This window comes from Nipponia nippon, unplaced genomic scaffold, assembly GCF_047370975.1.
Source record: "Nipponia nippon isolate SJK-2023a ecotype South Korea unplaced genomic scaffold, ASM4737097v1 scaffold_3, whole genome shotgun sequence".
NCBI lineage: Eukaryota > Metazoa > Chordata > Aves > Pelecaniformes > Threskiornithidae > Nipponia > Nipponia nippon.
The window spans coordinates 27,579,384-27,605,346 of record NW_028262347.1 but is presented as its reverse complement, the minus strand read 5'-3'; the positions used below and the strand labels follow the sequence as shown (position 1 = coordinate 27,605,346).

Sequence of the window (25,963 nt, the reverse complement as noted above, 5' to 3'; positions counted from 1 at the left end):
TCACTTCAGTAGGAATTTTGCTGTGCCATGCTTTCTTTGGTCATTCAACACAAAGCAAAAAAAAAATTACTAGAGATGATTGTGAGCCACAAAATGTTGATCTGTAAGTAAAATTGATTTTAAATACGTATTTTGGCTCATTCTGCTGTGAAGATGGTCTGGCTAAGAGTTCATAACCTGAAGAAATGCAAAGCAACTTCAAAGTATACTGATCTCTACACAGAGGTCTGCGTTCAGGCTTCCCTCCAGTTCTTCACTGTGAGATCATAATTTACCTCAGCTGACTCTTTACTTCCTTCTTAGTGACTCCATCGCTGATGTCAGCGGTGTCTTGCATACTAAAATTCATATGCTCTTTTTCTGAAAGTAGGCTGTTATTTTCTTTTTATATAAAATAAATTCTAAATGCAAGCTTTCAGAGAAACATTCAAAATGTTCAAACTTTAAGCACCTAGACTGAACAGCTAATCTTTATTTCCCTTTATAGTCCATTGATATTGGTTATTTATTCTGAGGATTTCTTGGATCAAATACCTTTGACTGCACCTGGACTCAACCTTTGGGAAAGTCTATTGCTTTATAGGCTATAGGTGGAGCTCAGAGATGTAAGGCTTCTCATAAAGCACCTTAATCAGATGATCTTTTCACCAAACAGTAGCTCTAAAGGTAGAGATACTGAATACAAAAACCTACAATGCTTTGGTCATTACTTTAACTTCCCTAATTGTTTTTAAAAGCCAGGTGAAATAAATCAGTGACTGCATTTTCAGACTGAATCTTTATTGTGATTATAAAGATAGTGTATGAATCTAGAGAGATGCATTCTGGTATTGGAGCACGTGTTCTGCCCTGACCCTAATAAAAAAATTCCCACTGATGCTGGACATTTACATGCAGTGCAAATTGGAGAGAAAAACTTTCCTTTAAGTGAGAAGTTATTTGGTTAGTTAAAAAGCAGTTTACTCCAGAAGATGGGAATCAGTCAAGCTACTAAACTGGTAGATGATTTATTGAGTGTGAAACTTAACCACTGTAATTTTGTCCCTGACTCAGGAAATAAAAGCTTTGATATAATATTTGATCAAACAGATAATATTCTTAAAATTTCCAGTGAACTTTCTATGCCCTACCTAACTTAACAGATGTTCGCTTCCAAATAAAAATTTAAATAGCTTACGCTTTCAGAATTAAAATCTATGAGACCAAAACTTGCAAAAGTGTTTACTGATCTAGGATATTTCCATTTTTACAGACTGTACTCAAGATAGTTAAACAGTCTGATCTTCACAGTGTACTAAGCATGCATGCATAACATGTCTCAAGGCTGGCAACTTAAATCATGAACCACTCCTTAAAATCTTTTTTAAATTTTGTCTGGACCGCAATTGTAGTACATTTCTGTTGGAGGCAATACCTGTGTATGAAATTTATATATGTGTATATATACTTATTTTTATATATAAGGCATATATGTACATATTATATATGGTCTTTTTTATATATAATGAACAATTTCTCCAGGTGCAAGACAAAGGAATTGTGAGAAGGTTCAGGTCCACCTTTCGTTTCCAAGTAATGGTAGGATAGCCAGAACATTTTCAAAGACCTGTCCAAATATCAGTCCTGCAGTGAAGTTGGGACTAGTAATATAAATGGAGAAAAACAGTCCCCAGCACAAGCATTTGACACCTAGCACTCCAGCCATTGACTTGATCACAACATTTCTTGCTCAGGCTCCGATATAATGTATGCACCACTAGTACTAATTATGCTAAGAGATAGGAAGTTACCATGCAGTTATCCACAGGCTCTGGATAATAAATATTCTTGGACAAACAAGTGCAGACATAATTTTATATAAACAAAGACAGAAAAGAAAGGAATAGGAGTGCTATGCCTAACGTAGGAGAGGCAAAACGGAGATCTACAAAAGGCTGTGGTTATGCATAATTGACCTCAAGAGACATCTTACTGATTGTAAGCCTAAAGGCTCTGCAATGAGCTGGATTTCACTGAAAGCGCTTAACATGTTTCCTTTTACCTGCACCGGTTCTGTAGGACTACCTCAATTCCAGCATGACCCTGGCAAAGTCGCTGTGGTCAGATGGAGCTCAAAGCTCCATGGTGAGTTCAGTGGCTCTAACAAGGAAGCCTACACAAAAAGGAAGCAATGGTCTTGCTTGGTCTGAGCTGTAGGACAGAAAGGGCAGCACTTTCTTGCTTGCCACCTAGTCTTTGGCTTTGTTTAAAGCTGAGAAGACACCACCAGTCAGTCTCTCGTGCCCTGGCCTGAGAGGAGGATACAGATTTAACCTTTGGCAAACTGAAGCCTTTAGGGACCTTTGTTTCAACTTTGTGGGCTGTGTTTCTATGAGCAGAGGAAGCCACTATATAGCACACAAATATAGGACAAGAGATTACCATTTGCCAGATCTGCGGAGAGCGGGTGGGAAGTGTTCATCTGCATATGCTATAACGGTTCATTAAACGCAGTAAACTGCCTGAAAAATTAGCATAGTGGAATGAGGGCATTTCATGTTTCCCTCTCTTTTTGAGAGAGACAAAGACCACTGAATGTATCTCAGCAGTCATCATCTTAAGAGGATTCTGTTCACTACAGGGGAAGTACCTGGTAACACTTCAGTGGGGCTTTTGCCTTGTGTTCATTAGCTGCCCTCGGGCTCTTAATTCCAGAGATCAAAAAAATATATTCCTGGACTAAAAGAAAATTTCCTTCAAGATTTTGTGCAGCAAGTCTTCACTGCTGCATTGGCTCTACACAAGCTAAACATTTGTAGAGTCATGTAAGTGCAAGAGAAAATATCAAAACAGAGACCTTCAATGTGGCTGTGAAAGAAATGTTTTAATTCAATTGTCAAGATGCAGGATTTCATTGTCAGACAGTATCATAAAATAAAGCTTTGCCATCTAGTTTGGGTGATCCTAGGTCATCTGTCATTTAACATTTAAACTCTGTCAGGAAACGGACAGACATTCATATTTCCACTAAGTTACTTCTTCCAAGAGAGTCCTTAAATGATTTGCCTTCTCTTGCATGTCTTTGCAGTATATAATTATTTTAAAGCAGAAAGAACACTATGCCTTTGTACATCTCCTTTTGACAGTAGTCATCTTGGATTTCAGTAGAAATTACTCAGATTGAAAGAGATGTGTTATTGTAATTGACTCCTATTTATATGCCCCAAAATACCATTTGCTGTGGGTGGCGGGGGAACCTCCACCAACATGCTGATTTGTTCTGTTACTACATGTTCTTTGAGATTATCAACAGCCTGAAAAAATGAATCTGCCATATGTCTATACTGAGCCATTCTCCATTTAGTTGAATGTACAATTCCTATTTTATGGAGCTCTGGATTTTACTCTCCTGAATCATGCTGAATGGAGAGACTTAATACTCAGGTAAATCCAATGATCTAAAGCCAAGCAGGACAATTACGATCATCCATCTGACCTTCGGCACCACATATAATTCTATCTAGTCAAAGCCCAATCAATTTGTGACTGAAGCAGGCTATCTATTTTAGGAAGATATCCACCGCTTTAGTCAGCTGCCGAGAGCCTGAAAGTATGGGCCAGAGCATCAAACATTTTTCTAAAGAAAATGGAATCAAGCAGCAGACATAGCTATGTAATCGCACCCATAGAAAAATGACACCTTTGGGAATGCTGAGATAAATCAGTGTTTTTGCAGTGGTGCACCAGGTTTGGAGTATATCCTTAGATACTGTGCAACGTTGCTGGAGAATTTCAGGTCCTCTCTGTATCCTCTTCTTTCTCCTGCAGTCACATGAAGACGTAACATTTTCTATAAAGTAAAGGAAATGATGAGTACAAGGACAGTGCGGCACATCACCTGAGGGCAGTCAGATCAGCTGCCTGCAGGAATATTTCTGGTTCATTCACTGACTTGTTGGGGAGCAGAATCCCTATAGTTAGGGCGAACACCTTTTCTGGTTTGACATATTATATCAAAGCACAAATACAAATGTGATTTTATTATCAACAACTACAGCATACATCACATTAACTCCATTTCCTACCAGATAAGAAAAGCTACAGCCAAGTAAGATTTGACCAGATCTTAACCTCTGCCATGGTGGGAAGTCCAGGTTCTGGCACTATTTCTCAGGTTCTGGTGCCATTCTTTGATGACATGAGGTGGGAATCTCCTTTTCCATTGTTTTTTTCTCTTCATCCATCACTACATGCTGTGCAGAATTAGTTTCTTCTGTCAAATCAGGACTTTATCACAGTCTGCCACAGACAACTGTTGTCGCTTTGCAATCCCTGCTGTTCACTATGGTGTTCAGAACTGCCTCACTCCAGACTATATTATCACTAGACCATTTTCAAGGTAAGTAATATTCTTTGTTACATCAGCTTCTCTTTAGTTCCACACTCATTAACTTCCTTAGCCTTCAATATTACCTGAACAACGCCTGCCTTTGATCGTATAAAGCGCTTTTGTAACTCACAATGTGCTGCAAAACCTTCCATGACTCCCCACCTACAATAACAGACACGTGGACTGTAGGCTGCATCTTGATGTGGGCCATGGCCTGTGAGAACAGTGTCTGCTATTTAATGGTGCAAAGCTTACCTTCAATTTTCTCCTTGATCACTGTACAAGAGTGAGCCAACTAGAAGATACAAAGCAGCTTGCACCAGCCCCACCAGCAGAGCTTCCTCCTGGCTGCTGGGGGGAGCCAGGAGCAGGGGAAGAGAGAGGCGATTCCCTGGGGGATGCCAATGCCCATGCCAAGCACAGAAGCAGGGGTCTGCAGCGGGGGCAATGGAGGACAGGGAACTTGTGGGAGGAGGACTGCGGGTGCAAAGAGTCGGTCAGGCAGTGACAGGCATAAGCAAGTGAAAGCCAGGTACGGGATTTTGGAGGGTAAAAGTTAGACCTTTCACACCTGGATTGACTGGAGTAGAAGTAATTTTTGAGGGGAAGAGGGAGAGGAAGCATTTTGGCAGAGAGGTAGAAGACAGAGAATGAAGGCCTGGTGCAGGTCAAGGCCTATGTCTGTCTAAACTATCACAGCAATGTAGGAGCAAGCCCAATCTACGGAAACTTGGGAACTGCTAGTTTTGTGAAATGACCACAGAGTAAGACTGAGCTCTAATCTTGGCTTAAATATTGATTCAATGTATTGCCTTGGGCGAGGAATCAATTAGATGGGATTAATTATGTCTATCTACCTATTTCAAAGGGCTGCTGCAAGGATTAATTAGTCATTGTTTGCAGATTTCTTTGAAGACGAAAATGTAGAACTGTATGATTAACTGCAATCATTACACATAAGGTTATGTGACTTTGATGTTTTCCAAAATTGCATAAATTAATACCATAACATCTACTTCCATTTTATTCTTAGGCGTATTTGTAATCCTGGATAAGGAATTAATGGTGCCTGTAAAACATTCCTACACAGTGGTTACATGAATGAAATCCATTTTATAAATAAGGCTATATTAAAGTTATAAAGATTAAAGCAATAAAACTTAGGCTTATATATCAAGCTTCCTGTTGATATTCAAAGACTTAGTGAATTTGAGATAGACCACGGCTGATTTAGAGTATTGTTTCATCTATAGAAACCAAATTCCTGGTTGCTTTCCAACACGTAGGAATTGTAGCCAACGTTCCTCACAGCAGCAGTGAAACTCCACTGGAGAGAAAGGAATTACCGATACACACGTGATAAGGATTACAGTCTAGCACTGGAGCTGTGCCTGCTGGGGTGACGTGCTAACCAATGTGCACACAGTTTGCTGTATTCTCCAGGACAGGCTTGGGCCAGAATACATGGGAAGGGTGATGGATCTTACCCATCTCCTGCTTAAATGAACTGAAAGATGGTGATATTCTGGTTGGCACACAGCTTCAGAAAGCATAAACTGTCAAACACATACTAAATCGAAAGACACTACACAATTCTATGCCATCATCTCAGAGTAAATGGGTTAATACCTATGACAGAACCATGTCTTTGAAGTTCAGTGGTTTTTTGGCTCTGCTCACCTACTCATATGAGTGTTAACAGAGACTCCTGTGTGGTTTTTCACCATGATACAACACTGAGTAACTTTATACCTATGGCAGGAACAGTTTCTGGTGCTAATGGAGAATTTGTCATCATAAATGACTCTGAAACCATCATGGAAAGCTGCTGTGTAAAGTTTCTAGACTAGACTTGTTATCAAAGACTTTTTTTGCTCTTTTTTAAATGGAACTCCATTAAACGTTTCTGAAAGGATGCAACTGCTCCACCACCACACAGTTTGCTTCTTTGTAGGTGTTGCTTAGCATTTATATAATTACAACAACACTAATGAAGTTCTGTTTTTAATCGGTTGTTTTCCAAACAGCTTTTGTGCACTGATTTATTGGACTTGGTGGGGAGGGGGGAGTGAGAGGGAGTGTTCCTTCAGGGTCCAATCATCTCACCTAATTTTTCACAGCTCCTAAGATCCATACCACCTCCTGGTAGGACCCATCTGCTGGTAGGAAATGGTGCCTAGGGCACTATATTTCTCACTTAAAGTTCCTGAAGAGAAACAGAGGTTAGCAAAATGCTGAACAGAAATAAAAGATGTCTATGTTTGTATTTATCTATCTTTAGATCACATGCAGAGAGCTTCCTATACTCTATTATGTCAAACCAGTGCCATGACCTTGGAGCTCAGAATGCAGTCCTTATGCAAATCCATCATATCCTGTGGAAACAAACCTAAAGAAGACCTCAGCCAGGGAATGCATGCTTCCTCCCTCTGTTAGCATCTGTTTGGATTAATTCTCACCTCTACAGCCTCTTTTGCTTTGTCCTTCTCACCTCCACCCTGATTCCTCCTCCCCATCAGGAGACTTATTGATTCTTAATTTATTCAGGAGATAACATTAATACTCACTCGCCCTAAATCTTCACTGCTTTCACCTCCTCAAACAGCCGGCACCCCTGTTGAGGCCAGGAGCAGGCATCCCTCTCCTTCCTGCAAGCAGGACCTGTTAATGAAGGCCACTCCCCAGACTTCACTAAATGTTAAAAAAATCATTAGCTCACACTAAGGCAAAATGTTCTCTCTTACTTGGTAAGGGACTGGTCAAATCTCATCATGAAGCCTTACCATATGTGGAAACTTGTATTATGTACAACATATACATCTGCCTATATGCTTTGCCACACCTTACACAAATATATCCATGCATTACTGGCTCTTGCTTGAGACTGGACTTGTCAGTAATTAATCATGCGGAAGTGGTGAGGTTTGGTGTGACAGAATCCTGAAGCAATCTTTGAGGAACACTGTGACAGACTTATTTGTGACACATGTCAATAGATAGCGCATACTTCATACAACTCTTTATGTATGGGGTTTTCCTAAGGAGCATGGGGAAGAAACCAGTCAGTACTTCCTCTCCTCATCCGGACTGCTTAGTTACAGTTCACACGCCTGTCTGCCAAACCCAGCGCATTACAGACACTCTCAGTCCAGAGATTTTCTGGGTAAACAACTACAGCAAGTGAACTGGATGCAGAACAGAAGTCTATTTTATAGAAAAGATACAGAAAAGGGGTGCTAAACATTCCAGACACAAAGGGTCTGGTTTTCTACTACTCTGTACCTGCATAGAGTGAGAAAAAAACACCTGGAAAAAGCAGGAAGACCCAAATTCTCTATCTACTTGCACATCATGTGCAATCTCTGCATCTTGCTCTCTACACCATCACTACAAATATAGAGCACAGAAATATGTCTCTATGGAGGCTGAGAAGAAAGGAGGGGTAAATTGAAACACTCTGATTTTATAGGATCAGAATGAGGCCTACCCTGCATAGATGTAAATTGCCAAGAAAAATGTGAAGAATTGGCTTTAGCTGCCTCTAGTAGCTGGGCTTAGACACTCAGTCCCTCCAGTAGCTGGCCCTGGTTCCTCAGTTGCCTCATGCAGAGAGAGAGACAGACACACACCCACACAGACACAGACATGTCTGATCTCTCAGTCAACCCCAGACCTTACACTCTCTCTGCCACATGACTGGGACCACCACTCCCTCCTGCTGCCAGCTCCTCCAGTTGTCTCACTGTCAGAGACACCTGTGCACACCTGGCTCCCAGGTCACTTCAAATACTTTGCAACCCCAGGCTAACATTCAGGAGCAATCCCACGCTGACTTACATACCCTCACCCACTCCAGTTGCTAACACCACAGACAGGGGCCCCTGTGATCCTGTGGTCCACCCCAGTTTCTGGCCTCTCAGACCTCCATACACACAGAAGAGAGCCTTGCACCCAGGAAAATAAAAATAGAGTTTAATGAGAAGACAGGACAGACTGTGCTGATCAAGTGCAGGGCATGGCCAGACAAGCCTACTGACTAGCCACCTGTTTACATGTGACTGCCCCCTTTTAGCCCCTTATCCGTCTGTTTTCCCAAGATTTTTCCTCCCCAAACCACCTCTATCCCTCCCTTTCTCTGCTTGTAGTTCCTCCCTTAAACATCCTTTGATAAGTTTTGTGCAATCCCAAAATGCTCTTCCCCTGCAACCCATAATGTGTCCTGTACTCCCAGGCAGGGACCCCTCTCAGTCTGTGGGGTGCTACAGAGACACACTCCCATCTTGCAGACAACACTTTCTCTCTGTATAACACAGCAGACCTGGATCCTGACAAAACTCAGCGGGAAATGGAAGCCTCTGCCCCTTACAGATTCCTCTGCCAGTACAGCGTCCTCCTGACACCCAAGATGCTGTATCTATGTTCTCAGCTGATCGAGAGCTCTTAGATCTTGCTTGCATCTGACACATAGTGATAGCTTGCTTTGCATTTCTTGAAACCATGTGGAGAGAAAAAAGGTAAAGACCTGCATAAGAAAAAAAAATACCCAATATGAAACAATACACCTGGGTTGTAACCCACCCATCCCCTAAATTCAATGTACTGGCATTGTTCAAAATCTGTTTGTAAGAGCATTAGCTGGCATAACCTTGTTGGCAGCTTCCTCCATGCTCTTTTTATTTCTATGCTCAAACATTTGCCTTTGGAATCCTCGCACTGCATACAGGCCCCTTGCTGGACAATGTCTAAACCCGGAGCAGCAATTGTACCCTTCTGAACTAAGGCTTTGTTCAGCTGGAACATTACTGATTAATCACCAATTCAGCACAACAATGCTTTAAACTAAAAAATAGACCTGCTTCAGAAAACCTGGCATTATACTTGGCATTGTGTGTTCCAATATATGCACACATGGTGCCGTGACATACAGTTTATAAAGCTGAGCATTTTCCTGGAGAGACTGTATCCCTGAGATGTGAGGGATGCATGTTTCAGGAGCTTTTCCTACCTTGAGACAACTTTCAGCTAGATACGTATATCCTGGACACAATGCCTCCAGTAAAAATAACTTCTCTCTGTACAAGAGTGGTGCAGCACAAAAAAAAAAGAAAAACAAAAAGCCTGCTTTCAATAAGTGTCTAAACAAATTTGCTAGCAGTGACTGGAGAGAAGTTACCAGCTCTGCTTCATCTGGGAACTGAAGATAATTGTGTCCCTCACCAAACACATTTTCATAATACAATCATGTCACGGTTGTATTTCAAGATTTTCAGAAAGTCTTGAAATGCGTTTTAAAAATCACTGCCAAGCAAACTCTTTGAAAGGAATTTTCTTAACCAAGGGCAATGTGCTGTTGTATCATACCAAATGCATTTTGGATATTAACAATATGATGAAGTTTTATAAAAAGATCTCCATTATTTACAACAGTTGCTATTCAAGTGACATTGCTCATTTAATTTAAGTAATCACAGCTCTTAGGCTGAAATTGGGAAGCAATGTTATACAGCAGCTAAAAAAGAAATAGATGAGACCATATCTGTAAGAGCTTTCAATTTAATATCATACTTGCATTTCTAACACAACGATAATGCTTCCTAGGTACAGACTAGAAATCAGATTCAAATCACCATGGGTTTGTACATGAACATAATGAATTATTTTTCTTTGAAAAATTATCATAACACCCTCTTGCCAAAAAATAGCAACACTTTTTTCAATTATTTCCTCTATAACACAGCCCCTTTTCCATGTGCAGAACAGATCACCTCCTGTTTAAATACCACAATCGTGACTACAAAATACCAGAGTCAGCCAATACTAAAAACGCTTATGTGCTGTATATGTTCATAATAAAGAACAAAAATATGAAAGCACTTGCGAAAACAGATTGTGCACATTAGCTTCGGGGCAGCAGAGACTTGCACAATGAGAGTCTTATCTTGGTATTGTGCTTCAATTTGCAGTGTCCTGTTTTGCCTAGGAGACGCACCTGCCTCATCACTTATCTGACATAAAAGAAGACAGACCATTTTTTGAAAGATATATAAACACCCTAATATGTCACGTCAGTGTCATCAGGAATGGCAATGAATATTATTTGCATTCTAATGATCTTTTTTCAGATGCATTTAATTCTCTATTTTTCTCTCTCTTTTTTTTTTTTTTTTAATTAAAAGACAGACAAGCAGGTGAGGCAGATGATAATAGTGCTTTACCTCATGTCTGGCATACTGCGGTCCATATCCCACTCTGGAACTTCTCCTGAGGCTGAAAGAGAATGAAGGTGATTAGCAAAGTACTGGAGTCTCTGGAAAGGGGAAGAGAAGGGGCTACATGGGGAATGCTCATACATGGTCTGTATCAAATTACATGCTGAGGGGGAAGCAGGGGAACCTGCAAAGACCAAAAGGGCACTGTAAAATAAACTATGAGAAATCGCCTAGAATATAGTTCAGAAATGCAAATTTGGTTTCTACTGGTGGTACACCGCAGCCTTAGGCAAATCACTTTTCTTTACATTCTGTCTGTAAAATAGAACAGAAAAAAATAGAATATTTTCAGTTGGAAGGGACCTACAATGATCACCTAGTCCAACTGCCTGACCACTTCATGGCTGACCAAAAGTTAAAGCATGTTATTAAGGGCATTAAAATGGAGACATTAATACCTTCTTCCTTCTTCACTTTCTCTTGGTTATTCACCATGCAAATTCCTTGTAGCCAAGACTTTTTGTCTCTCTTCACACGTTTATGTAGAGAGTTTAGGATAATGAGGCCCTAATATTGACTGATGCCTTCTGGTGTCATTGTAATACCAATATTTAAAAATTAGCTAACTTCTATTTACAGTTCCACCACTGACTTCAAAATAAATTCTGCTATTTCAGTGAATGTCTATGCAATCCAACTTACAGATTTAGTAAATAATTAGAACAATATTTACAAATCATTCTGAAATATGGTAATGCTTAACTAAGCTGTACAAAACACTTCCAGTCCCTACAATAAGTGAAGCATGTGAGTCTCCAGAACATTAGTAGCAGCAGCATATCTAGCACATGTTGAGTAAGATATATTAAAAAAAAGCATTATATTTGGAAATTTGATGCCTCCAGGATGGTTTCAATATTCAGTGACATACATACTTTTGCCAATGACTATAAAGGGAGGGAGTGCTTATGAATGACATTTCACTCATTCCTCTTGCTATTCAATTAGATGTGACTGATATGTTAAGTGGTTTTCAGTAAGAACATAAGGGACCAGCAGGAATGGCTTTCAACAGCATTAATCAATAATGCAATAGCACAGGGGTTGATAATGAAAAGGCAGCAGTTACTAACGGTTAGCACTGCGCTCTCTGAGACACTGCTCTTCTCTCATGTAAGATATTGTGGAGTGACGGTAACCCTTCTACACCATAGCCAGCTAAGCATGCACTCCAATAGAAGGACATTTCTCAAGGCCTTTTATCATTTCCCTCCCAACTAATAGAGCACTATGGAGTTGCAAAACTAACTTGCACTTTCAGGCATTAGATGTACCCATCCAAACAGCCCAGAAATTTCAGGGCATGAGTTTATCTGTGCCGTTCATCACTCCAGAGTGGCAATTAGGCCTTGGATGCTATCATGTTAATATGAGAAGAACAAATTTTGTCTGAGATTAAAAGGAAAAAAGAAAACTGAGCACAGTGCAACTTCTTGCTGTGAAGTAGATCAGCCTCAAACAGAAAGCCTTACCCATGGGGATATCTCTTCAAATAAGGAATACTCTTGTCATGACCCAAAGCCCTGGGGTTTTTTTGTTTACAAAAGTGTTCTCCAATTTAGACCAACAGTGCAAACAGTAAGTCAACAGACAGACTTTCTTCTGCTGCCAATCGTTCTTGCCCCTATTAATCTTTGTTTTCGTGATCCCTCCTTTCCCTCCAGATACCCTTCTGCTGGCTGCAGCCCAGATTCCAGGGTGCAGCATATACAGTTATCTTTTTCACACCAAAGGCCTCAACACTGAGCCCAGCATTGGTGCCAGCTGCCTGCCTGAATCAGGAGCTACCACAGCTGGGACAAGCAAGCCCCCTGAAGCTATTTCTTCTCCCCACAAATTAACTGACCTCAGTATCTGAACACTAACAGCTAAAAAGACTCATCACAAGAAGGAATCTCCACTGCTAGCAGAAACACTAACCAGAGGATGTGAAGGGAGTACCTGGACGTACCAAGTGAAAGAGCTAGCACGTACTCTGGCAGTGAACAAGGATGCCAGTTGCAATTACCAAGGAGATTCTGGGGGTTGTAAGAGAAAATATCCAGTTGGAGCAGTAGCTTGCAACATCCTATGCTAGAAATAATGACAAAACCGACAGCCTTCTTCAAGGCTGTGAAGAAAGCATAGCATCTGCCATCCTCATGTGCCACCTCTCTTCATTGCTGTTGGTGCAATTCTGTTTGCTTTTGCTTCAAGTTTTGCCTTTCACAGCATAGCCTACTGATAAAAAAAATAGCCTCCTCCCTGCCCTTTGTTCTTATGCCTTTTATTAGACAAAACACAGTTCAATGCCTGTTAAAGGAAAGGCAGGTTCTCCTATTTATTTCCTCTCCTGTTGATCATTTTTCATTGACATGTTTCTAACAAGAAGGATTCGGCACCTCTTCTGGGCAGGACCAAATCCACAGTATATTCTTTCTCCACTTCCACAATTGATTTAAAGGTCCTGGTGCCAAAAGACTGCTCTGTGGTACAATGAATAACCTACTTCACAAAATAATGATGCCACATAAGTTAAAAAGCAGAATTATATTGATTTTTTTTAGTGCAATCTACATTATATCTGGCAGCAGGCAGTGTGTGTAAGTCACCTCTGAACAGAGCCCTTTGACCATGTGCTATTGCTTTTACATGGTGATCATGTGCTGCAGAGCAAATGAAACAAGAAGTGGAATGGGGTCAAATCGGCATCCCTGCAGAGTATTAAGATAAAGGACCTTATATTTAAAACTGGAAGATCTAGTCATCTTAACACAGGCTAAAGATTAGGATCAGTGCTTTTACAGGAAGATGAATTATACTTTGAGAAGGAGGGAATGTATCAGAACGAAAAGCCTGCTTCATGAGAGCAATTTAGCAAATGCAATTTCAGCTATGACTCTAAAAAATTATGAACCTGACATGCTAGTAAATGTCAGTTACTTGAAGCTTATTATTCATTTTATGTACATCAGAATTGTCTTAATACTCTGCTTAGAGCAGCTGAAAACAAGAATCCATTTGCTTTGTAATTCTGCAGTTGTAGCTACATGACCCATTAGCAACAACTTTTTTCCTATAAACAGTTCATAACACCCCCCAAAATTATTATCTAAAAGGATAATGGTACTGAACTTCTACAGCTGTTTTCAGTTTCTTCTGTTAAAGGAAAGAGGAAAATGGAAAACCATTTGTTTTCCTGCAAACAGAAATATGCAAAGTTATTTTTTATTTCTACACATTAAGTAGGGATATAGTCATTAAGATTGCTATCGTATTTTGCATATTCTAGCAAAAATTGCTGGAAAAAATATACACTTTCTCATATAAAGGAGCTCTTTGAGTAAAATTAGGTTTTTTGTAATGTTTCCCATGATAGCAGCAGTTGCTATCATAACAAACAAAATCCAGATCAGGTGTTTGTTAACATTGAGTTTCTAAAGATAAATAAAAAGCACTTTGGGACTACTTATGCTACAGATTTGTTTCTAGTGCATTGTAACTTATATTCAGAGTCTACCAGCAATTTTCAGACTCTTAACCTTTTATAATATTTTCCAGTTGTTTCACTGCAAACCTCTGTCATTTGATATAATAATATACATGAAACACTCTCAACTTAGATTGCAGCTAGTCACACATGAGGTGAGCAAGATCCTTCTACTTTTCTCCAGCTACCAGATAAAATCTGTGTCCTTGCATTGCTGGTAATGGACCCTAGAGTCTCTCCAGACTCAGAGGAACAAAGCAGAGGTGAAGGGATGTTTCTGTTTTTCCTGAACACATAAAAAAAAACCAGTCATGTTTAGCCAGCTTGGGTGTGTATAAACTAAAGACGAGCTAAAGGGCTAGGTTCTTTTTATGGAGTGACATTCTGGGAATGTAGGTGAAAATCAGAGAGATTGAAAACTTTGAGTCCCACAAAGTATGAGAAAGGCTGTTAGAAGGATTAAGTAAATGAAATGTGTAGGATTTGGGGGTGCTTAGTTCTCTTCTGGAGTATGTACTGTCTGATTCTTCTTCTTAGGTACATACCACTCCATTATTCCCTACCTCACGTGCTATTTTTTCTTGAGCAGCAACCAGGGGATGCAATTCTTGTTGAGCAGGCTGACAGATGTTACCAATTTTGGGGGTTTTGTTACAAGAAATTTCTTAAAGCTCCTGTTCCAACAGTCAGGTGATTATATTAGAGTTTAAGCTTTCAAAGAAGCCTGAGGAGTAGGCCTTGCACCTTTCTCCATCTGATCTGACAGGGACATGGCTTGACATGCCACGGCACAGCCGTACTGGTCGGGCCTCTGCTCTCGCAAGAACTCCACAAAGCCATTTCATCCTTCAGCATGGCTGGGTCCATAAAACCTGGCTACTTCTTCAGAACCAAAGAAAGCAAAGCCATCAGAAGCTAGTGTGTTTTGGGAGGCGTAAAACTGATAAGCAATATACAGTGACAGCAGCAACAAAACATTCACTCACCCATTCCACCAGCCCTAGGCTAGGTAACAAGTTTACACACAATAAGTGCCTGCACACACAAGCTACAACTACCATTGCAGGGTTTCCTTCCTGCCCTGGCAGACTATAAGGAAGCAGGAAAGTTTGCAGAGACACTCCAGGGCATGATTAGTTGGTTATATATTCTGTGGAAAGCATAACATACAGCAATCACTTGCCACAGCAACCTTAATATATGGAGAATCAATTGCAGAAATAAACTGATTTTAATTACATGAATAAATGTAATTAGCAAGTAAGCTATATCTAGACAACGTAAGAGAAAGGGAAAGCCTTTTTACAAAGGTGTTTTGTTCCTTCAGTTAATTGAGAGCTTAGTGTGCATTATGCTCATATTCAGTTATTTAGTGTATGCTTATATTGAATTATTTAGTGTGGCCTCATAGGCAGCTCTGCAGCAACTGAAGGGAAGAAACAGGCAAAGGGCGTCTAGCTGCAGGTTTCTGATCCTAAAACCAATGTTATATTGGCAACTATGGTCACCAGGAATAAAATTTGTCTGGCCTAATGTAAGTGTAAACCTGTGAAATGTCTGTGTCTGAGTTAGTCACCCTAGGCTCACTTTGTATGTATTAGAGAAACACAGACATTTTTAGTGGGATATGCATCTCATCCTATGGTAAAAAAATAATTTTTCTTTTCTGTAAAGAAGACTAGGGTGACGTGCTCAGGTTTAAGATACTGAATTTCTACATCTAAAATTAGGATTCCAGTGATCTTCACCAGGTACAGAGAACCAATGTCGAAGACTGCTTATTCATTTAACCTAAACTGCCACTGGATTTCTGTACTGAAAGAGACCTTGTAATAGCAACCAGAAGCTAAGATTTCCCTCTACTGGACAAGTAGTTTAACGACAGTTTTAGACTCTAGCCTAATGAATCCATGTTTTCTGTGCATGTGGCACAGCTTCAACGAAAGGGCAAATTATGGCCCTAGGTTGTAACTTAGTTTACCAAACCTTGCTACTGAGGGGGAGAGGCAGGCAATACCCTTTTTTTTTTTCCCCCCCCAAAAAAGATGCGGGGATTAGATTCGAGTTTTCCACTTCCTATGCGGAGGTTTATTACGTAAGAGGAGAATAATAGTAGTGGTGGCTTCAAACAGGAGACTGAACCTCACTTAGGACTGTGAGAAGAAGGGCACAGCTGCTTGCCTTCAGGAAAAGGCAGGGAAAGCCTAAGTAGATGAAGCCAGGAATTCTTTTCAGAGTTCCTTTATACTGAGAGTGCTAACTGCTGTTAACCACCTAGTTTGGCAAAGCCTGGGTACCTGACTTCAGGAGCCCAGACCTAAGCCTTACTCTTTGGGTTTTAGTCCTCCTTTATAAAATAAGAAAAAAGTCCTTCTCTGCTTTTCAGGGACACCGTTAAAATAAACAGATAGATCAGAGATGCTCAGAGGATCAGATATTGAGGTAATGTCAAGGTGCAGGTATTTTAAGATCTTATCCTACATCCTTGTATCCTAATGATCTCATATTCTTGGCCTTTGAAAATGTCTATCTTTATAGGGAGAAGGACAAGCATGAAAAGGAAAATGTCTAACCACACACACAAAAAAATCTTCAGTCTTTTACATGGAATATACAATAATTACTTCCAATCCTGGTAAAAGGATTAGTGGCAGTTGCTAAGCTTTTTAAAATAAGTGCTTAAGAGGATGGGCATTATTCAATGCCCAATTCCAAAAGTATTTCCTGTTCTCTGACATCTCTTGTCATGTTTTTGATAAAGGCTGAGCCATTAGACAAATTCCTGAGAGACTACTTTGGTGTAGTTACCTTCAGAGGTGCCAGGAAATGTCTATTCTTTTTTTCTGGCTAATTTGCCTTAAAAAAACTTCATTTTGCTTTCTCTGTAGTTGTGATGGCTACAATGTGAAAGGAAACAATTAGCACACTAGAAGAGGATGAAACAATAGCATTCTGCTGTCCAGAAATGGTATTCCCCACAGGAATTAAACCATGGGCTGGACACTGAGTTCCAGTTTGCACCCCTTGCCAGTTTGTCCCTGGAGTCTCTACTGAAATAAAAGGAAGTTGGACTAGTAATGACAGGGCCGATCTAAACTCGAAGTAGCATCTACATAGTAAAATAAAAAAAAAAAAGAGGACCATAAAATATTTTTGCAGTTGAAAGGCAGACACACGGAAGTCAGGGAATGCACAACTGAGATGTTTTAAGAAACATCAGTTTGGCCTCATTTGTGTCTGCACCTTTTGCTACATGATCTGAGACTTCTTTTTATAGGATTCTATCAGTTAAAGAGAACAAAGGCTGGTACCTCATTTGTGTCAAGTTATTCAGTGTTTCTTCTACAAAACTGGGAGTAGACAATTTCTAATTTTAAGTTTGTCTTAAACACCTGATTGTACCTTCCAGTTATTAAAAAAATGCATTCTCAGTATTTCAATATATGAAGATTTATGAAATTTACAGGTGAAAGCCCAGAATATCAAGATAATAAAAAAAAAAAAAAATTCTGAAAGTTAACTTCCTCCGAGTTTTTTCAAAGTATTGTTTGTGAAAGCTTTCTCCTGTGAACGCCTACTCAGGGCTTCAGCAAATGTAATCTCCTGATTATACACAGATCTAATGTTATTGTAGACCATTTTATGAAGCCCATCACAATCACTATCTTCACTGACAGATTAGAAAACTTTACAGAGATTAATTTTTCTCAGTGTCATCCAAAAACTGACAAAAACGGGAATTCCATATTCTAGGTCTCAAGCTAATTTTCTGTCTACTGAAGCTCATGAACTTACAATAGTTTTTTAATCCAGAATTTATGTAACATTTCATTTCACAATATGCTGGACTGCAAATGTCCCACTGTTTGTTTTTATACTTTGAAAGGGTATTTCCCACACAGTGTTACATCTGAAAAGGCTGGCATCCAGTGCAATAAATAGCCAATACTGTCAAAAAAACAGGTGGAAGAAAATTTGTTTTAATGTGACTCCATGTAGACTATTTGAGCAGTGGTGCTGAAACAACAGCATTGGCCTCACGCTTTGAGAAACGTGACAGATAGACTATTATAAGAGGTCATACGTGTGTAAGACTTAAGCTATCACCAACACAACTGCTGTATTATTAAACACCATTAGAGGGATGCAGTCATGACTGAATATATTGCAATGCAGAGGATGCCTGTACGTACAAGATATTGCAGTATGTTTCTGAAAGCCTGTTGCAAACTAACAATTACATTATCTCCCACAAAGATGGCTAAAGCACTAGGATTAGTTTTGTAGCTTAACTTGGTTCTATTAGCAAATGTCTGAACTTAATTTCCTTGAGATATTTCTTCTTGTGTGAAGTACCAGTCCAGCTTCCTACACTCCTGAGAACTGTCTGGCAGTGCCACCACTGAATCCAGCAGATTTCATATATTCCTCTACCTCACACGACTCTCAAGGATACTGAGGAAACACTGCGTGCATCACATAGACAGACCATAAAGAATGGAAGGCAGTAATAGTCAGGGACGCATCAGAAGAAATAATGGGCCACCAGAAGGGAAGGGGAGAATGCTAGTGACAGGTAAAGTTATACAAAAATGAAAAAGCACGAGTCCTTCAGGACATCCTTACCTGCCATTCCCACATTTACAGATTATGGTGAAAGGAGATTCCCACAAGCATAAAATACAAACTTATGTGTAAGAATCACCACTTGCTTGGCACAGCTCCTATTTTTAAAAAGATGCATAGTTTTGCTCGGATTGCACAGCTTGACCACTGCATTTCTCTTTAAAACAGCGGCACAACTCTCCACTTGGAGACCGCAGCCTGGACCAAGCAGGTGGCTTGGTGCCATGCACCATTACAGCGTGGGACCAGGACACACCAAAACCACCTTCCCCAAGCCTCGTCTTCCCCGCACCCAGGCAGCCACCATTTCCTACAGAAAGCACCTCTGCATGGGACTTCAATAAACAGCACTGCAACGCTGGCCCCGGGCACCCATCCCACAGCCCTGCTGCGAGGCTCTCCGAACCAGCGCGGCGGGGCAGCAGCCCGGCCGCCTTCCTGCCCACCTCATCCCGGCAGGAAACCAAGGGAAACGCTACACCCAGGCAGCGAGGCCCTGAAGGTCAGCCCTTAGGCTGGGCAGGGAAACAGCCCTCCCGCTCCCCGCCAAACGCTCCCTCCCCAGCCGAGCCCCTCCCCAGCAATGGCGGCGGCGGCGCGGTGAGAGCAGCCGAGGGCTCGCCCTGCGCCCCCGCCCACCCAACGGGCGTCCCTGCGGGTGGTGCCATCTGCCGCAGTGCAACCCCCCCCCCCCGCGCGGCCCTCGCCGATCGCTATTTGGTACGGCCCACCCACACCTTGCCGCCCCCTGCCTCCCCGCGCATGCGCACCCGTGAGGGCCCGTCTGCGCGCTCCCGCTCTCGCGCCGTTTGAAACGCGGCCCCGCCGCGGCGCCGGGCCGCGCGTGCGCAGCGGTTGGGGCGGCGCTTCCCCGCCTCCCCGCGGGGCTGTGCGCCTGCGCGCCGGGCCGCGCGTCCACGGCGCGCGCCGGAGGTGACGTCAGGAGCCTTGTCGCCGTCGTCACCGCCGTCTCGCAGGAGGTGGTTGCCGGTGCCGGTGGGAGGCGAAGCGCGGGAGCCGCCGCTATGACCTCTGCCTTGGAGAATTACATCAACCGTATCCTTCCGGCGGGCGGAAATGTCCCGGGGCAGCCCTAGGGGCGGCGGGAACGGGAACGGGCCTTCTCTCTCCTTCGCGCCCGCGGGAGTGAGGGGAGGCTGGGTGCGGGGGGCCCAGCGGCTCGGAGCGCCGGGCGGCCCTCGGCCCCGGGGGGCTGGTGGCTGCAGCATGGCGCGGGGTTGGGTGCCAGAGCTACTGCGGGCACCGGGTACCTCCGGGCCCGGCAAGGAGTGGGCTGCGAGGTGATCCCCAGCCCCAGGCAGGCTGCTGAAGGGCCTGTGAAAAGAATAGCGGCCGGGGCCTCTGGCCTCCTGCATCCCGCTCCCGCGGGTCGTTGCGTTGGTTTGGCCCTTCCTGGTTGGCTCTTTAAGTGAGATTGGCTTGGCAGGTAGAATGGAGGTTACAGGAGACTCAGAGAATAGCGTCACCTGTAGCCTCTAGTGCTGCAAACCTGATCTGTGGTGAGGAACGAGATTCACAGTGGCCCCTTAAGGGGCTCTTAACATGTGTTTAGCTATCAGCTTTACATCATTTGCTCAAAAGCTGTGAGTTGGTGTTCTTGGAACCCTTTTCTTACTAATTTTTGTACTCCTGTTAACCTATAGGCGTTTTCAGTTTTATTCACAAATAGTAAGGTACTAATGCAAAATCATTCAGGATGATGGATATGTGATCATCAAATTGATACAGTCAGACCTTCAGAGTGAGTGGATGTACAATGCCAGACTTGGGATCCCCACTGCTAAGCTGTTTTTAAGGACTTAACTTGAAGTGTTTCTAAACCTGTTGTTTCAGTTTTGTAGTAGTGCAGTTAGTAATGGGAAGAGAAGTGAACTCAAATCTTTAATCTGCTTTTAATGGTGTTCATGTTTGTGTATGACTCCCCATGGCTGGGTAAAGTGAAGCGTTGAAACAGATTGTCATAAAAAATACTGTGTTGTCAAATGCTACTATCAACCATGCTGCCTTTTTTTTAGAATTGAAATGCCAATAGGCTCTTAATGGCTCTTGAAACTTACATTACATATGAATGTTTCAGTAAATGCTAATACTTCTATTTCAGATATCTCTAAACATTTCCTTAATGAACTGTTAGGTACTGTTGCAGTAATTACTTCTGATGGAAGAATGATTGTGGTGAGACTTGTATTTTTTCACATCTTATTTTGCCTCCATAAAGAATTTCCATCATGGCAATAAAGAAACCATGCTAGGATGTTATCACTTATATGTTCACGTGTTTGCAATGTGTTTTTTTTTTTTTAAGCTTTATGGCCATTATTTTACATTGTATGATTTAAACAGTTACTGGTTGTTGCTTGTCAGCTTTGTCCTTTGATAAACTTGTGTGTGCAAATGCTTTGACTTCTTGACAAGTGTCCTTTTCTATAGGAATGCATAAGAAAATGCAATTCTTTCTCTGTTCAGTAATTTGGTTTCCATCTAAATTTTTATGGGGTTCTGTTTAAGCCTGAAAAGCTGAGGACTGGCAAACTACTATATATTAGACTGTTTAATGTTTTGGGTTTATTGCTTCTGGTGTTACTTTTTTTCTTGTATTCCTTTTTCTTTTTTTCCCCTCTATCTTTTATTCTCTTGTGTTTTGAGTTTAACGTAATAGTAAGATCTTTGCATGAGGATTATATGTTCTTATCTGCCTGTACTTAGCTCTGTGTGGCCTCTGGAAAGAGAAAACGGTACTTTTAGCAGAAAAATACCAGCTTCACCAAATCTGTCTGGTTGGAGTCGGTCTGGTAGACCTTGTGTTGTGATACGAGATACTTTCTACCAAGAAGATTTGAATAGAATTGGTATACGTGACTCATTGTTACATGGTTAGATGGTATAAATGGGTGTTATTGCTGTTTGAATAATGGTGTCTTAGATGAATTTAAATTTCTTAATCAATTACTGATGGTAAATTATACAAATCAATTATGTTATCATTTTTCCAAATGCATATTGAAGTGTCACAAAAATTCTTCCTTTTGTGTGTTTTGGAGGTGCTTTTGAGTAATTTTGTGGAACCAAGTTAATCTCCTTCAAAGAGATACCACTTAAAATCAGATGTTAAGAATGGTTTCAATACTGTTGACCAAAAGAATAATTTTTCTGTTCTTTGACTTAATTATTTCATTTCTGGAACCTTCCATACAAGGAAGACTAAAATAGTGTAGAAATAGTAAAATTAGTTGACTAGAGGGCCGTCATTGGTACAAGGGAAACTTTACTACTTTTAATGCTAAAGATTACGGTAGCTGTTAGCATGAACACTCAGTAGTAAATAGAGATACTTTTTAAAAATCAATTAATTGCTTTTAAAGTTTCATTCTCCAGCTGTTTGTGTTTAAGCCTAACAATAAAACATAAGTAGAGCATCTGTTTTCTAGTACCTTAGTATTGCCACCTTGTTTAAGATATCCTTGAGAGCAAAGATGATAAATTTAAAAGGTAAGTGGAGTGCTTTTATTTTTTTTTTTCCAGGGAACCCTCAAAGGTTTTGATCAGACCATTAACTTGATTTTGGATGAAAGCCATGAGCGAGTGTTCAGTTCTTCACAAGGAGTTGAGCAAGTAGTGCTGGGATTATACATCGTAAGAGGTGATAATGTGTAAGTACAGCATATGCTTGTGTAAACCAATCAATAAAAAATTAGTGTGTGTGTATATATATATCTCTCATATATCTCTATACATCTTGATAGCCCCAGGCACCTTATGTATTTGTATCTGTGGGCAGCACGGATTGTACTGTCAAATCTGAGGCATGTTAAATAGCAAATATCTATGCTTCTCTTACAGAAGTGATTGCATTGTGATGTTAAGATCTTGTTTGTCTAGATTTACTGAGCTGTAAATTAACCAGCTCACGTACTGATACCAATCCAGGAAGGGTCAGTATAAAGCTCAGCATTTTCCTTTCTTGAGTCTAGGCATTGTGTAGATGTTCTTTATTCCAGCCTGTGAATGACAGGATCCGTCAACAGAGGAAAAGATAGAAGAATGAACAAAAGATGAAGTAGAACTTGTGTGCACCAAGTCAGCAATCTGGTATACAAAGTTAACTTTTAACAGGATTTTTTTACATGAGATTTTCATAGAGAACACTTTATAATCTGGAGAATGCGTGAAGGTTCTGGCTTGACAGTGTAACAACTGGACAGTTGAAGCCAACTTAGTGACAGGTCAAAGGTATGAGTTGATATTTGATGTAAAATGCCATGACAAAATGATAGTAAAAGTTCATTAAACGCAGAGAAAAGTAGCTGATGTGCCAAACAGATGGGAGGGTTACAAGAGAAGTGGGAAGAAGGCCTGGTAAGTGGGCCTGCTAGGAAGATGATTTTTGTAGCAGCATTGTGAAACTGATGGCAAAAAATGAGATTGTTTTTTATCACAACCAGAAAAAGAACACGTCACAGTGACCAATGTATGAGCCTGGACAGGAATTTTAATCTTCTAATTCTAATAGATATTTCTGTACAAAGAAATGTCAAGACTTAGATTTATATCTAGGTGTGTTTATCTGACATCATTGAGAAAGCAGATCATTTTGGAAGGCTTTTATCACTTGACTTAAGCTTTTCAGCAAAAATAAATAAATTGATAGACATACAAAGGTAGGTCTAAGCATGCTGCTCTAACAGTAACTTTTCATTCAAATAGTACAAATGTGTATAAAAAGCCAAATAATTGTTTAATACTCTTTAATCTCACAACAAGTTATGTATAAAGGTATTTCACTGCACACTGCAAAACTTAATTGTGGAATTCATTGCTGCAGGATGTAGCAAAGACCAAAAATATAAATTTGTTCAGAAAGCTATTGGATGGATTAATGTAACATAGTTTCTGGTGGCTGTTAAGTCATTTTGTGGATACAGCCACTAGCTCATAAGTGTCTGAAGTGGTGAATAGAAAGATATGCCAGGAAGATTAGACTCTTTCTTCTTATGTTCCTTCTGGGTTAGTTCTTGTCCTGAACTAGAAAGACTTCTATTACTTTCATCTTCTTTTCTCTTTAAGGCAGTTTTACTGAGTCCATTAGTATTTTAGTCCAGGTAAGTCTTAACGTAGCATAGATGAAATGCTATATATTCTCCCTTGGATAAATTAATAACATTTCACTGGGCTGTGTTGAAGGAAATTGTCTTGCTTATCTGATGCCATATGCGCTTATAAATTGCTACAGTTAGACTCTTGAAAAGCTATTCTCTCTCTAAAAGGTTTCCAGTTCTGGTTTCAGAGGCTAACTTATTGCCTAAAACAGACCAGTAGTGTTTGGTTCTTATAACCTATATCTTAAAACCAAAAAAACTGCCTTTAGACTCTACTTATAGCCATCAAAATTTGAAGTTCAAAGGATAGAACTCTACAATTAAAAAAAAAAAAAAAAAGGATGTCTTCACTAGCAATTTTTTGGCTTTCCAGATTTACACTATGGGATTTTAACAAATGATAACCTGTTTTTTATTGCAGTGCTGTCATTGGTGAAATTGATGAAGAGACAGACTCAGCTCTTGACTTGGGGAATATTCGAGCAGAACCTTTAAACTCAGTTGTGCATTGAAAAGATGAAAATGCACAGGGACTTTGTAAATGTTTGGTTGTACAGACCTATTTAACAACGTGGAATATTTTTACAAATTGTGTTTAATTTGTTTAGTCACCAGTTTTTTATTATGAATATGTTGTAGTTTTGCATGTAAATTAAAGTTTCTACATTTTACTAAAGACGCTTTCATTTAATTTCCTTTGTGGTTTCATGCTGCATAATTTTGCTGTAAAATAGATACTGGGAAATGCAAGCCATATCAGTGATAGTCCTGATATTGTGTATATATACCTTCTTCTTAAAATAAGATCTCAGTCCTAAAGGTAAACCAAGGCTTTTTCTGTTAACTCAGGATTATTTGGAGGTAGATTGTGTGACAGTCAATTTAACCATCTCTAAATGTAGTTCTGGCTGTAAGTAGAAAACTGGCTTTTTTTTTGGGGGGGGGGGGGTGTTGTGTAATGTAGAAAGCAAGAATGTTAAAGGATTTCACAGTCAAAGTAATGCCTTATGCATCTAGTAGGGTTTTTTTGGTTGTTTATCAAACATTGTTCTCTAGTCCCCAAACTATACTAGGGGTGCAGGAGTTCTTAATGCCTTAAAGCTTGCAGACAAATTAAATTGGAGAAAGAAAGACTTCTGAGCAGGAGCACAGAACCAAAACCAAATATATACCTTTATTTGAAGCCCATTAAATTCCAGGCCAACTCATTCTCTATCTTCTCTCAGCAGCTGTCATGTTGCTCAAAACTTAGGTAAGACCTATAGAAAGAGAATTGGGTGTTTGCTAATGTGTAACTGTTGTCTTGCTAGAGTGTAGTTTAGAAGGCACAGGAGTACTTTAGGTAGAGAAATTATTTCTTTTGAATGAAATTTGCCATACTGAATATAAGGATCACATATAACCATAATAGACCTCCTCTTACACATCAGCAGCAGCTAAGTGGGACAAGGTCTGTGCAGTATATTGTGTTTTAGGCCACATCCTATTCATTACCCAGCAAAATACTGGTATGGTGGCAGCAAGAGGAAGTTGGTACTATTGGACAAAGTCGTTTTCCTTGTCCTCTAGTGTGCCAACAGGTCCAGTATTTTTCCCCCGCTATATAAATGTGCTGTCAAAAAAAAAAGTTATTTTTATGTGCGTATTTGTTTTTTTTATATTGATTTTAATATTATATTTGGTACTTGTCCTTGCAAGTTCACTGTTTGGAAACCAAATACATTGAACTGAATATATTTTTCTCCATGAAATCTGTCTCTCAATTCTTGTAGCTTCCAGTTTGTTTTCTGAGATTGTTCTTGGTGGAGCATGTGAAGCCCAGCAAACCTTTTTCTCCTCTATCCATCTTGTGACCTAGGAAAGTAATGTCTTGTCGTTTTCTGTCCACATTTGTGCAGAGAATTGCTGAGCAGACATCAAATAAGGCAAGTCAGGGTTTTTCTGTGATTACTGAAAGTCCGTAAAGTCTGGCTATAATCCATTATGTCAAAAGAATCGACCAGTTTCATTAAACAGTCAACAAAAATCGTGTATAATGAAAAGCGCTTTTGCTACTGAAACACTGATATCGGCACAAGAGAAAAGAAAGTATAGAAAGTGAATTGTATTGATA

At 40.4% G+C, this 25,963-nt stretch overlaps 1 protein-coding gene and 1 long non-coding RNA gene across 14 annotated transcripts; one reads left to right on the top strand and one right to left on the bottom strand.

Moving 5' to 3' along the window:
- Positions 1–711: 711 nt before the first annotated feature.
- On the bottom strand, positions 712–19,617 carry LOC148054533 (uncharacterized). Of its 13 annotated transcripts, XR_015706607.1 has the most exons (7): positions 19,504–19,597; positions 18,734–18,831; positions 10,585–10,636; positions 9,375–9,441; positions 8,736–8,891; positions 6,476–6,575; positions 712–3,829 (listed from the first exon to the last, which is right to left on the bottom strand). It is a non-coding gene; the product is annotated as an uncharacterized LOC148054533 (long non-coding RNA). The 13 variants fall into 13 exon arrangements; XR_015706613.1 differs by lacking the exon at positions 18,734–18,831 and having other exon boundaries at positions 19,504–19,617; XR_015706611.1 differs by lacking the exon at positions 9,375–9,441.
- Positions 19,618–19,696: 79 nt separating this feature from the next.
- Positions 19,697–24,526, top strand: LSM8 (LSM8 homolog, U6 small nuclear RNA associated). The gene is made up of 4 exons (XM_087766564.1): positions 19,697–19,789; positions 20,889–20,929; positions 22,277–22,404; positions 24,272–24,526. The coding sequence occupies exons 1-4, from the start codon at positions 19,759–19,761 to the stop codon at positions 24,360–24,362; spliced, it is 291 nt and encodes a 96-aa protein (XP_087622690.1). The 5' UTR covers positions 19,697–19,758; the 3' UTR covers positions 24,363–24,526.
- Positions 24,527–25,963: the final 1,437 nt, after the last annotated feature.